At 38.0% G+C, this 14,538-nt stretch overlaps 1 protein-coding gene across 2 annotated transcripts in view; it reads right to left on the bottom strand.

Annotated features, from left to right (window-relative positions):
* The window catches only part of LOC139951382 (proprotein convertase subtilisin/kexin type 7-like), a 43,305-nt gene that overhangs the window by 15,204 nt on the left and 13,563 nt on the right, over positions 1 to 14,538 (bottom strand). For both annotated transcript variants that reach the window (XM_071950257.1, XM_071950258.1), the window contains exons 3-6: positions 9,693 to 9,789; positions 7,306 to 7,343; positions 6,281 to 6,452; positions 461 to 551 (exon numbers count right to left, since the gene is read on the bottom strand). In XM_071950257.1, the coding sequence (XP_071806358.1) occupies positions 461 to 551; positions 6,281 to 6,452; positions 7,306 to 7,343; positions 9,693 to 9,789 (398 nt within the window). The remainder of the gene's footprint in view (positions 1 to 460; positions 552 to 6,280; positions 6,453 to 7,305; positions 7,344 to 9,692; positions 9,790 to 14,538) is intronic.

The raw sequence follows: 14,538 nt of genomic DNA, 5'->3' as shown, positions 1-14,538 counted from the left end.
CCCCATAATTGTTAAATGATTTCTTTCAACACAACACCCCTCCAGCTATGAAATGGTAAAGCCCTCCGCCGCCCTCGGGTAAACAACTCCTTATAAGGGAATGCTGTGCACGTCGCACGTATCGCGTGATGTGGCACAACTGTTTCAGCCATTGCTCTCGACCAATAGGAATGAAGAAACTGTCTTAAAAGCACAGGTGCAAGGTCGCGTGTCACGCCCATGAATTAACACTTTTTACCGGTCATAAACAAAGGTTTATACACACCCACATGACGCGCTCTCCACCAATAGGAATAGCGAAACTGTCTGAGGTATTTATGAATATATGTTTAAGATAGATTTTTCATTGTGCAGGTACGTATTGATTGCATAATGTTTTCCTAGTGCCAGCATAAAGTGACTGCTTTGTTACTATCAAGTTTAAAATTTTGCTGTTTCCTTTTCTATAATTTTAACGTACCTGCAACTGTAGATGTCATTAATATGCATGTTCTTGTTGAAGGCTGTTGCTTCCAGACTATCCGTCATTGGTCCATCTAGCAGACGAATACCTGAATAAAATGAATAAATTTACATATCATTAATCATTCAGTTGTTTTGAATTATAAGAGCTTTTATAAATTAGCTACATAAAATTACTGTTATACAATTTATTTTTGTGAAAATGTTTTACTCATTTCTCAAAAACTACAGCACCTCAGCAAGAATTGCTTTAAGGGAAGCTGTCAACTATCATCATGTTTAAACCGTGCACGTTTAAAGTGAATCGTTGGTGCATTTTTCTGTCGTACAAAAAGTTCCCAAACACTTCAAAAGATTTATTCAGGCGGTTTTGTTTTAAATTCAAAATTTGTCTGATATTTCCAAGGGCAAAACAGTGCAGACTTAAATAGGGAGAATATTGTGTCTGACTATTATTTTATTGTACGTAGGTCTGTCTACTAAAAAGGATTTTGGGGAAGAGTCAATTCTTTGTTCAACCCCCGCCAAAATCATTTTAAATTTACCCAGTCAGTTTCCCTTCTGTCGTACAAAAAGTTCCCAAACACTTCAAAAGATTTATTCAGGCCGTGTTGTTTAAAATTCAAAATTTGCCTGATATTTCCAAGGGCAAAACAGTTGGAATTCAGACTTAAATAGAGAGAATATTGTGTCTGATTATTATTTATTGTACGTAGGTCTGTCTACTAAAAAGGATTTTTGGGGTAGAATCAATTCTTTGCTCAACCCCCCAAATCATTTTAAATTTACCCAGTTAGTTTCCCTTGTGGTTTACATTGATAATCATAAAAAAATAAATTTTCCAGCGCAGCCAAAGGCCGAATTAGGGAAAACCATAACAATTTAGAGGGAAAGATTAAAGATGCTCTGCCAGATTTTTGGCCCCAAACATTAAAAAATAGATTTTTTTGAGTGAATGGTTTTTCAAAGAGTATCACCCGCTCTAACGAAAAACAGTTTAACTTTTACTTTTAATGGTCAGGAACCATGAAAAAATTTTTAAACGTTTTTTATAAAACACAGCAGAATTGGTCACGTGATATAAAATTGTGAGCACTTTATTTCACTGCTACTAATAATTAGGGAAATTTTTCAAGCAGTGGCTCAAATGAAAGCATGTTACTTTCTCGACCCCCATCAAAATACCTATTGAATTTTAAATCAAATCGGCAAAAAATCTGACATAGCATCTTTAACAAGATTTAGTTACTGTCTAGTGTCTACAGTGTACACTGTAGCTAACATACACTTGCAAGATAGACTTGGTTTCAAGTCTGTGATCATGGCTATGAGTCTACTCGATAGCCAATACATTATTGCCTGAAATAGCGCCCTCTTGTGGATCGACCTGCGTCATATTAGCCTGCGCGTTTGATACATGTAGCTAATCCGTTGAAGAGTTTGTGTGGCTTAAATGCTGATAAATAATCGTGATCTCAGACTTGAATTCAAGTCTACCAATACCACACCCTAAATGATATTGAATGGGTGGACAACTAACATGCTGACTAAATGACACTGAGGGAAGAACCTTGGGAAAATGCAATTTCAGTTTTTTACAATGACAGGTGTTCAATTCCCTGATCACCATGCACAATTTGCCAGCTTTTAATTCTTTTGTTACAAATGTATGGCGTAGTGGTGTTTAAATTGCTGAATCAAAGTTAATTGAAAAACTAATAGGGTGACCAACTTGTTGTTTTCCATTAAAGGGTCTACATAAAAATGTATGTACTTCTTCCTAACATAAACACAATATCTACAGATTTTGCTTACTGAGGTGCTGTAGTTTTTAAAAAATAATTTTCGTCTTAGTTTTAGCGTTTCAAATCGTATTAACCAGTTATGCTTTAATGTAGATGTAGGCCATATATTACCATAACTGGTTAAGGGGATTTTACATGCTAAAATTATTTCTCAAAAACTACAGAACCTAAGTCAGTAATATTTGAAGGAAATCTTTCCACTATCATTATTTTCAAACCCTGTAAGTTTAATGTAAATCTGTGGACATTTTGAAAAAGTACCCAAATCCTTTAAGCCTTTTACTCCCTGCGAATGCCAAGCGAGTTTGACGTGAATTTGGCGTCACAACTCTGCAAATATTCTCCAGGGGTTGCTCACAGCTCAACTTCTGCCAATTATTTGTTGCAAATTTGTGACCTCAACATTCGCTTTCCATTCACGTTCACAGGAAGTATGACCAGGCTTTATTCCATATTAAGGAATACATTGTGCAAGAAAGTGTGTCTGTATAAATAAATGTACAAATGTAGGTCAAAATGTTTTCTGGACCAGAAATGTTTGTACTAGACCAGAAAAAAAAGGGAAAAAAGGAAAACATAAAAGAACAGTTTAACAAAATTGAACACCCACTAAGAAAAGATTGATCTCATTTGTTATAGACCTTATGCATTGACGTCATCCAGCGGCCATCTTAGTGGAAAAATGGTGGCGAAACAATCTACACGCACAGATTTGTACGCGCGGCGCACAGGATCGGCAAATAAACAACCTCCTTTTGACCTCTAGGTGAGGGCGCCCTACTGAAATGATGTCATGTGCATAAGGTCTATAGGAAATTCCTCAATACTATTGTGTTTTATGTATTGCATTTTACTATCATTGCCAGGAGATATCCCAAGTTGTTCTCTAGCCTTAAAGAAACACGTTGCCTTGGACGGGACAAGTTGGTCTGTGAAAAGCGTTTGAAACCGTTTGTTATGAAATGCATATGGTTAGAAAGATGTTTTCAAAGTAGAATATAATGATCCACAAAAAATATCACTCAAAATTGCACGGTTTTCATTTTACGTCGCGAACTAACACGGTCGGCCATTTATGGGAGTCAAAGTTTTGACTCCCATAAATGGCCGACCGTGTTTGTCGTCGAGGTAAAACGAAAACCACGTATTCTACTTTAACAACATCTTTCTAACCATATCGATTTTATAACAAACGAATACAGGACGCTTTTCAAAGACCAACTCGAACGATCCAAGGCAACGTGTTCGTAACACTCTCCATGGACCACAAGGTAGCATGAACAAATACGAGGGCACCAACAATTCAAAGGATTCCAATGTGAGAAAGTGTTCCTTTTGTGTTCCTTCTTTTGTCATCCCCACTCTGCTGAGTGGTTGGACCATACATGTACATGCACCATAAGCCCCTTTCACATGAGAGCAAATTGTCAAGGGTCCCTTGCTAAACTGTAGCATGGTTGTACAATTTTACAAAATGTACCTTGTGTGAAAGGACAACAATTTTGTCTGCCGTCAAAGCTCTCTTGCAAAATCTTGTCAAACATAGCTACATTTTACAACCATGCTAAAATTAAGCAAGGGACCCCAGACAAATTGGTGTCATGTGAACAGCACTTCAGTGCATTAAAGGGAAGGTACACGTTCTGTAATTGTCAAAGACCAGTCTTCTCACATGTGTATCCCGACATAAGCATAAAATAACAAGCCTGTGAAAATTTGAGCTTAACAGGTCATCAAAGTTGCGAGAAAATTATGAGAGAAAAACCATCCAATTTGTTTGACGAATTTGTGTGCCTTCAGATAGCAATAAAAGACTTCTAGTTAGAAGTCTATTATTATTTAGGCGAGAAATTACCTCCTTCTCAAAATCTATGGTAATGTTCATCAGAGGGAGTCGTTTCTCACAATGTTTTACACTATCAACAGCTCTCCAATGCTCGTTACCAAGTCAGTTTTTAAGTTAATATTTGTGTTGAGTAATTACCAAATGTGTACTTTCCATTTAACCTGTCTGTATCTTGTATAGCCATAACAGCAGTGCTGTTTTGTTTTTCACACCATCATGTTGTCAATTGAGACTGCAGGTTAAAGACACTGTACACTAAATAGTAATTGTCAAAGACTAGTCTTCACAGTTGGTGTATCTCAAAATATGCATAAAATAACAACCTGCGAAAATTTTAGCTCAATCGGTCGTCGAAGTTGCGAGATAATAATGAAAGAAATCCGAAGTTGTGTGCTTTTTGATGCTTGATTTCGAGACCTCAAATTCTAAACTTGAGGTCTCGAAATCAAATTCGTGGAAAATTCCTTCTTTCTCAAAAACTACGTCGATTCAGAGGGAACTGTTTCTCACAATGTTTTATACCATCAACCTCTCCCCATAACTCACAATCAAGAAAGGTTTTATGATGATCATTATTTTGAGTGATTACCAATAGTGTCCACTGCCTTTAAATGTACTGTTTGTACAACAAAACAAAATCCATGTTTAGAAATGGTCTACTGTATGTATATACATGGTACAATGTGCGTCAATACAAATAAAATGTTATAACTGTTGAGGACTTGAATTGACACCAGCTGGTCCATAGTCCGTGCTGATTAACTGGCTATCATATAATGCCCAGACCACCTGTAGCCATGAGTCTAACCATTCCTCCATGGTCTAACCATGTATGTGTAGGTTCACACACACTGTATTATTATACTGCATATCATGTTGTGAGTATGGTTTACATATTTTTAATAATACATGTAGTTAAAGGAGCACGTTGCCTTGGATCGGACGAGTTGGTCAAAACAAAAGCGTTTGTAACCGTTTTTCATAAAATGCATATGGTTGGAAAGATGTTTTAAAAGTAGAACACAATGATCCACACAAGTTTGCCTCGAAATTGCGTGTTTTCCTTCTACTGTGCGAACTAACATGGTCGGCCATTTATGGGAGTCAAAATTTTGACCCCCATAAATGGCCGACGTGTTAGTCGACGAGGTAAAAGGAAAACCGTGCAATTTCGAGGCATGTTTGTGTGGATTATTGTATTCTACTTTTACAACATCTTTCTACCCATATGCATTTTATAAAAAACGGTTACAAACGCTTTTCAAAGACCAACTCGACCGATTCAAGGCAACGTGTTCCCTTTAAAGGGAAGGTGAAGGCGAAAGTAAATATTTTGTTTGGACAGATGCATTGTAAACCTTTGGTTTTTGGATCCGTCGAGTATTTTACTCCGTTATAATATGTAGTCATGGTAGTAGTTGTTCACAATAAAAAATAATCTGAGAAAATTTCATTTCGTGAAGGGTGGTTGCGTTTTGAGATATTGCCGAAACTTTGAGGCAAATATTTCCTTGCACAGAAAGCAATCCCTAAAGAAATAACCGCAGTACTTCGAAGTGATATGTTTCTCTAAATGCATCAAACTAATCCTGCGGATGCAAAGCTGATGTACTTACATGTACCACGTAGGTTTTTATTGTCATTAATTTTCACTTTTTTCAATCATCACAAATGGCTTATCATAAAGACTAGCACCAGCCTTTTCCGGTGGTTAAGTTTCTTATCATTAACCGCACAGAAAATTAACTTGATGATTGATGCAGGTTTTCTATCTCTAACTCAGGGGACAAAATTAAGAGAGAAAAACACCTGAGGCCTATGTATGTACATGCGTGTACCTGTCATGCACTACAGCGTAATACAAAAACATGTTCAGCATCCTGCCTTTACAAAAACAAGGAAGAAGCGTCTTTTTTTTTTCAAAATGGCCGATTGACACATTTTAAAGACAACTAACTGGGCTATTAAAAAAAAAAAAAAATAACAATAATAAACGATAAAAAAATAAAAAAATAAAAAAAATCGTCTGAAGTCGTTAAATTGTATCTTTTCTTTCCCTGTGAAAAATAAAAAAAAAGGAGGCAGCCTCTAAAACGGAAGGGGAGACATTAAACATATAATTTTTTATTTGGACTGACTGTTTGCAATTTAAAGTTACTATACTCACCGGAGATTTGAGCGTTGAAAGCAACGCCAACGGAGCATTTATTGTTAGCTACGGCTGCTATCTCCCCTGCACAGCGAGTTCCATGACGGTTTAAGGATTTCCCATCTTCTTTATGGACCTCTGGCATCGGGTCAGGATCATTATTATTCAGATCCCAACTTCCTTGGGCATTCTGAGTAGAGATAAATGTATTAAAAAAGAGGGAAAATGTACATTAGGTAATTGAGTGGTAAAGGGTTTTGCCTACTAAACCTAAACCTAAATTACATGGGACCTTTTAGTCAGCTCAGACAATTTAAAAAAGCTACTAGATGATGCAAGATATACTTTTTCCATCAAGCCAAAAAATAATAATAATAATAATAACAACAATAATAATAATAATAATAATAATATAGACTACAATGTACATGTACCAGCAGATATTTGAGTACAAGTTTTTTTGTTAGTAATCAACAATGACAAAGTGTTTAATTTGTAACAACACCATGAGTGGACTTGCTGGGTAGAGATGTTCTTTTGAGGACTGTTTCGCTAACAAGAACATAACTAACCAACAAGTACATGTACACCACACCTGTGGTAATACTGCACACCACATACATGATACATGGAAGACTGTGCCAGGTGGGCCTGCCCAGAACATTTTGCCCACCACTCTGCATCTCTGAGCAAAATACACTGTGCTGCCCAGCACAGATACCCCGAGATTGCACTTCAGCAATTATGGCCCCATTATATCTAAACATGAACAAAATTGGTGAATCACTCACTCCTTGGTGAATTAATAGCCACACCACTAAATTGGGAGACTTTTGGACGCTTGGTGGCAGCAGACTTACCAGCTAAAATCCATTGTTCTCGGGAATGTGCCCATGCTCAGAACTCATAAACAATGGCAATTACAATTGTCTGCTGCCACCTAGCGTTCCAAAGTCTCCCATTGGTTTAGCTACAACCCTGATATTGATCCCCAGTCCCCACTATGCAAAGCATCATAATACCTCACATGATAACAAACTTACATAATTTGCCAATAAGTCCACATTGTTCCACTCCAAGCCTGAAATATAAAAATCAAAAACAACTTTTCTTAAATTTGCACATTTTCTCTCAAAACAATAACCTGTTGCCTATGTGGCTCTGTTCTAAGCCATGGTGTCCCTTCACAAACATAATATGAAACTGCAAATTAAATGCTTTATCTGTGATCAAATCTGTGGTTTAAACCCGCCAAGGCCTGGTTCTTAATAATTTACCTCGACTTCGTCTTGGTAAAATTATCAAGAACCAGGCCTCGTTGGGATTAAACCACTACGTAGTTGAAAACCTCTTCACCACACATTGATTCCCTAAATCACTGTAGTTAAAGGCAGTGGACACTATTGGTAATCACTCAAAATAATTATCATCATAAAACCTTTCTTGATTGCGAGTCATGGGGAGAGGTTGATAGTACATGTATAAAACATTGTGAGAAACAGCTCCCTCTGAAGTGACGTAGTTTTCGAGAAATCAGTAATTTTCCACGAATTTGATTTCGAGACCTCAAGTTTAGAACTTGAGGTCTCGAAATCAAGCATCAGAAAGCACACAAACTCGTGTGACGGATGGTGTTTTTTCTTTCATTATTATCTCGCAACTTCGACGACCGTTTGAGCTCTAATGTTCACAGGTTTGCTATTTTATGCATATGTTGAGATACACCAACTGTGAAGACAAGTATTTGACATAACCAATAGTGTCCACTGTCTTTAAAACATCTGAGGTAGAGAACCAGTCACAATTATCTCAAAGTGGTCCGGCTGTCTAGCTCAGTGTTGAAAAATGGCCTTAATTAATATGAAATATGGACCAGTGACAAAACTTAACGAAGTGAAATGAAAATCTTACAGTTCTGTTGGTAGTCACTGAAAAGGTAATGGGCAAACTCTGAATAGGGAACAAGTAATAAAGCTTGCAGATTGCAGAGTTGTAGCTAAAACTAATTGGGCCCACAACAAGGCAAGGCACTGGAGTGGAAAAGGTCAAGGGAAAACCATACTATAGTACTGTACAGAACAATACTCTGTAGCAGCATTTTCCCCTTTAAAACATGTTAATAGTGATCCGCTAGCCATTAAATACTGAGAACCAACCAAAATCTCACTCAAAGTGGTCCGGCTGTCTAGCTCAGCGCTGAAAAATGGCCTTAATTAATATGAAGTAATGGACCAGTGACAAAACTTAACGAGTGAAATGAAAAGGAATTGTTGGCTAGTTACTGAAAAGCTAATGGACAATAGGGAACAAGTAATAAACCTTGCAGATTGCAGACTAGTAGCTAAAACTAATTGGGCTCAGCTAGTCACTGCTGTGGAAAAGGTCAAGAGAAAACCCTAAAGTATAGATAAATATATATTACTACCTAGCATTTTCCTTTAACAGAAGTCCGCTAGCCAAATGCCAGTTAATGTATCCAAACTAAGACCAGTCAAAATTCACTCCAAGTGGTCCGGCCGGCTAGTTCAGTTTGAAAAAACTTCCCTATTCCATTCAAAATACGGACTAGTGAAAATAATAATAATTTGGGGTGCTAATCATCCTGACTCGCAGCTAAGAGCTGAGTTGCGAAGGACACGGCTACAATGTGTTCGAGAAGCAGGCACGCAAGGGCGCATTCAGCTGCCAGCCACATCAACCCATTATGACCACGGAGCACAGCCAAGATTGAAAGTGTTTGATTTTTCCCTGAGGGAGGAAAACCAGATAGTCTGGAAAACCCTCGTGGCACAGCAGAGAACCAACGCACAACTCAACTCACATTATGGCCCCGACCGGGAATCGAACCCGGGTCACCTTGGTGATTGGCGAGCGCTATATAAAGCCAAGCTATTTATATCCAATTGTTCAGTTGATCGTCCCCTCCCTTATCCTTTTTTGAGGCCCAACCTTTTTTTTGTAGGCCCGACTTTTCAGAGCATACTGATCGAAACGCCGACTTGACACAAACTCTTCTTTTCAGAACCACCCCAACTCATAAGAGATAGTCATTACCTGGTTTTACCGCAAACCTTTCCATATTTTTCATAATATCTTTTTATTTTTATTTTTAGACAATTAATGTTGATTTGTTTGTGTATTTCTCATTTTCTCAGGTATTTCTCATTTTCTCATTTAAGAACTTGTAACAACAAAGTAAATGGTGACTTTAAACTATAACAAATGGGGGGCAGTTTAAATAAAAAATATTGCCGATCACCTATATGAAAGAAATAAAAAGTAAAATTTAAAAGGCCCTCATCCTCCTCTTTTAGGAAAACCCAGACGATCAACTGGTATTTCACTTTTCTTGGCCTAATATCCAGTGCCTTTAAGACTTCACCTACATTCTCAAATACCCCGTCTTTGAAAGATCATGTTTATATCTTACCATCGTCAATGACTGCGACAACCACTCCCGTTCCAGTAATGTTGTGTTGCCAAACCTCGGTGACATTTATGTCCATACCGGGGCTCTTATGATTATGCTGTCAAACAAAACAAATTACAAAGACGTCAATTATTAATGAATGGAGGAAAAAACTCATCCATAACACCCAGCAGGGCTGTATGCTTCGTTTTTGAAAGGGCAAGGGCACCAAGGCATTTTCTTCTTGGTATAGGGCACCCTATGATGCAATTGCAAATTTGTACTGGAGCAGTTCAAGGGCACCAAGGCAATGACCAGGGGACACGGAGGCAATCGCCTTCGTTGCCTCCGTGAAGTATCAGGCCTGACCCAGACAATAGACCGTATTGAATATGACGTCACGCGGCTCAAGTATCTGACCTACAAGATGGCGTCTGTGCGAGTTCGTGCGTGTGTGCGTGCTTGTGCCATAGAAATCAAACCGGGAATGTTGCGTGCTGCGTGCTTTGATGATGTACGCGTTTGGACGCGCATATGGTTTGCCCTACAAGATGGCGACTTTTCATAGCAAAAAGGGGTTAATCAATACGGTCTATTATAAATGAAGTGGCCCAGACAGCATGAATATCTGAACTGAATATCGTCATTATTCTCTTTTTGAGCGTCTGATTGGAGCCTGCATATAAAAAGGATAATTATGATTTGAATAAGTTTGAGGGTACTTTGCCTAATAGTCTGGCAGGCTGTCACAATGGTAATTTGGGTACCCATTGTAGCTTCATTGTAATAGTAAATTTATGTAGATCCATTGAGTACACGGATGTACAAAATGTAGGACCATGTGGTCAATTTCACAGAGCTGCTTTTTAGAGCCCAAAATTCAGCAAAGCCTTCAATAAATTTTGCTTAGCGGAAAGAGGTTACCGGCCGAAAACTGGTTCCCTTTTTATTTGTGCTTACACAGCTCTATGAAATTGGACTTGATCAACAATTAAAATTAATAGTTTTTGTAGAATGAAGCATGGTTTCCAACATCATCGGTTTTTTTTGTACGGGATGGATAAACCATTCTTCGACCCCACGGTATACTAATGCCCTTCAAGTACTGCAGTACCATGCCAGTAATTTTATTTATGCTACTATGTTATATCGAAGCAGGGTGCTTGCTTTTAAGGAATGGGGTACTTTTTGTAGAAGGCTTCCCTTTAAATATTGCTTGCTGATGAGGTGCTGAATTTTTTGAGAAACGTGTAAAACAGTGTCATGGAAATACGCTTGACATGTGACTTTACATGTGACTTGTTTTACTCATTTCTCAAAAACTACAGCCCCTCAGTAAATCAAGTTAAGGGAAGCTTTCAACTATCTTTATCTTCAAACCATGTCTGTGTTTTGTGTCCTACAAAAAATACCCAGACCCTTTACAGAGCTTTTAGACAAGGCTAATGTACGTGTACGAGACATTTCTGTTGGTCACTGTCAGAGCATGGAGATTTCTACCTCCATGGTCAGAGGCACAGCCATGACCTTCTTGGCTATCCCTAATTGAAGGCAGTCTGTTCCTTTGTGATAATTGTTTTGGCATAACTTCTCAATCAGTTTCACTAATTGGGTATCAATTCAAGTTGAACCATAAATGGAACCGTACACTTGACTATCAAACCATTTACACATGTTCTCCATTTATAACAGGTCCACCATTCAAAGTATCACCTGCTTGCTTTAAAGGGTCTATGTAACTTTTGTAGGACAAAAAACACAATGTCCACAGATTTACACTAAACTTACACAGTTTGAAGATAATGACAGTAGAAAGCTTCCCTGAAAATATTACGTGCTGAGGTGCTGTAGTTTTGGGGAAATGAGTAAAACAATGTAATGAAAATAATTTTCGTCTCACAAGACGAAAACTATTTTAATCATTACAAACAGATTTTCATGACATTTTTTTACTCATTTCTCAAAAACTACAGCACCTCAGTAAGTAATATTTGAAGGGAAGCTTTCCACTATCATTATCTTCAAACCCTGTAAGTTTAATGTAAATCTATGGACATTTTTAAAAAGTACCCAAATCCATTAAAGGCAGTGGACACTATTGGTAAAAATATTTCATTAGCATCAAACCTTACATGGTAACGAGTAATAGGGAGAGGTTGATACATGTAGTATAAAACTATGTGAGAAACGGCTTCCTCTGAAGTGAAGTAGTTTTCGAGAAAGTAAGTAATTTTCCACGAATTTGATTTTGAGACCTCAAATTTAGAATTTGAGGTCTCGAAATCAAGCATTTATGAAAGCACACAACTTCGTGTGACAAGGGTGTTTTTTCTTTCATTATTATCTGGCAACTTCGACTACCAATTGAGCTCAAATTTTCACAGGTTTGTTATTTTGTGCATATGTTGAGATACACCAAGAGAGAAGACTGGTCTTTGACAATTACCAATAGTGTCCAGGGGTCGATTTCACAAAGAGTTAGGACTCGTCTTATCTCAAGTTAGGACGAGTAACTCGTCCTAACTAAGGGTTAATCTTAAAGGAACACGTTGCCTTGGATCGGTCGAGTTGGTCTTTGAAAAGCGTTTGTAACCAATAAAATGCATTGATTAGAGAGATATTTTAAAAGTAGGATATAATGATCCACACAAGTATCACTCGGAATTGCGTGGTGTTCCTTTTACCACGTCGACTAACAAGTCGGCCATTTATGGGAGTCAAAATTTGACTCCCATAAATGGCCGACCATGTTAGTTCACAAAGTAAAAGGAAAACCACACAATTTCGAGGCAAATTTGTATGGATCATTGTATTCTACTTTTTAAATATCTTTCTAATCATATGCATTTTATAACAAATGGTTACAACCACTTTTCAAATACCAACTCGACCGATCCAAGGCAACGTGTTCCTATAAGGTCTGCATGATACAGTGAGTTTTGAGAAATCGACGGCAGTGTCTTTAAAAGCACACAAACTAGTGACACATTAAACAACTTTGCTGAGCAGTGCATGGTAGTACCATGAAGCTTGGACATTCCAAACAATATTCCACTCTTCCAACAAGAACCACCCGTTTCCAAAACAGTCAGGGGTCGATTTCACAAAGAGTTAGGACTAGTCCTAACTTAGGACTAGTCCTAGGAGATATACAAAACGTGTGGCTAGTCCTAAGTTAGGACGAGTAATTTGTCCTAACTCGAGATAAGACAAGTCTTAACTCTTTTTGAAATCCACCCCAGGTCCCTTATTTTATTAAAACATTTTAAATAAACAATTTTTGGTTTTGTTGATGTTTTGATGCTTAATTCTATTCTTTGTTCTCTGTACGGTCACATGCAATTTGGCCCTAATGGGCCACGATTTGTGGTTTTAATAAAATAAAATAATACATTGTAGGTATGTAGGGCCTATTATATCAATCACAATTTGAATCTAATTCTAAGACAGTACGCTTCTCAAATTCTGTATTCCTATTAGGTGTTAAATTCTCCCTGCCTGGACATAATCTCTATGGATTTACAGCAATATCTTAAAAACGCCACCACTACATGTATTTGAAATGGAATTTTCACATAGTATTATTAGAGGCTCCTGCATTATGTATGCGCAATATAAATGTATCGTAATATTATTATTACTATTGCATCACACATTTATATTCTTTTTTATTTCAGGCCTTGCAACAACCTGTATGTTGGTCCAATAGACTGTATTGAATAACCCCTATACTGCTATGAAAGACGCCATATTGCAGGGCAAACCGTATGTGCGTCTAAATGCGTACATAAAAGAAGCACGCAGCACGCAGCGTTCCCGGTTTGATTTCTACGGCACATGTGCACCCCCACACACACGCTCACAGACGTCATGTTGTAGGGCAGATATTTGAGTAAACGACGTCATATTCAATACTGTCTATAAAGGTTTTGAGCAACACAAGTCATTTGAAAGCCAAGTTGCAGTCTTGTGGCCTTCCCCCCCCCCCACCCCCCACCATCCCCCCCCCCCCCCCCCCCCCGAATTCGAGCCCTGAGGCCAACAATAACGGTCTGTGAATTTGATGTGGTCAGCTGGGGACACAGTATTGAAAAATGAAGTTCACACCTTGCCAATGCCGAAAAAATAAATCATCTAAAAACATAATTGATGGCTCGTATACATAAATTTGAAGCCATTAAACGTGTGTACCTTGCCTACCCTAATACTGATTTTGAATGCACTGCATTTTTGGATTCCCTTTTTAGTAATACAATGAACAATACTCCTCAGTCCCCAATGCCATCAGATAAATGTTTATGGTGAATTATGTATGCCACAAGTAGAATCAGGTATTTATTAAGAACTTGGGTAAACACTGGTGGGCACATTAGCACATCCCATACAAATTACCCCTGTGGCCCCATAAAAATGCTATTCTGGGGTCAGACAGCCTTCTGCAGTGCTTTGTTATTATTTGGCCATACACTCACACTGTCGCAAAAACCTTACAATGCATTATAAGCAATATGAACAGGTACACAGTCAAGTAAAAAATCAACCATGCATTTGTTCATTTCAGATGAACTGTATCAACCATGATCCAACCCAACATTTACAATAACATGCACCACACCATACCTACAAGTGTACATCAATGTACGTACATGTAGGTCTACACACATTTATTTCCTTTTCTACATTTTTTTGTTTACAATAAATGTTGGGTCCTGCATGAGTGTGGGGTTATTAGGCCCCACACATTATATGGCAGCAAACAAGTTTGTGTTCACACCACAGTCACCCACGCAGTGACAGTACGGCCTTTGACCCAGCAAGCCTAAAAAAAAAAAGGTTTTTTTTTCAACGGAAAGGGCATCGAGGCATG

The sequence above is a fragment of the Asterias amurensis genome, chromosome 19 (assembly GCF_032118995.1).
Source record: "Asterias amurensis chromosome 19, ASM3211899v1".
Taxonomy (NCBI): Eukaryota; Metazoa; Echinodermata; class Asteroidea; order Forcipulatida; family Asteriidae; genus Asterias; species Asterias amurensis.
Note: the sequence above shows the minus strand (reverse complement) of the source record. Positions and strands in the feature narration are given on the sequence as shown.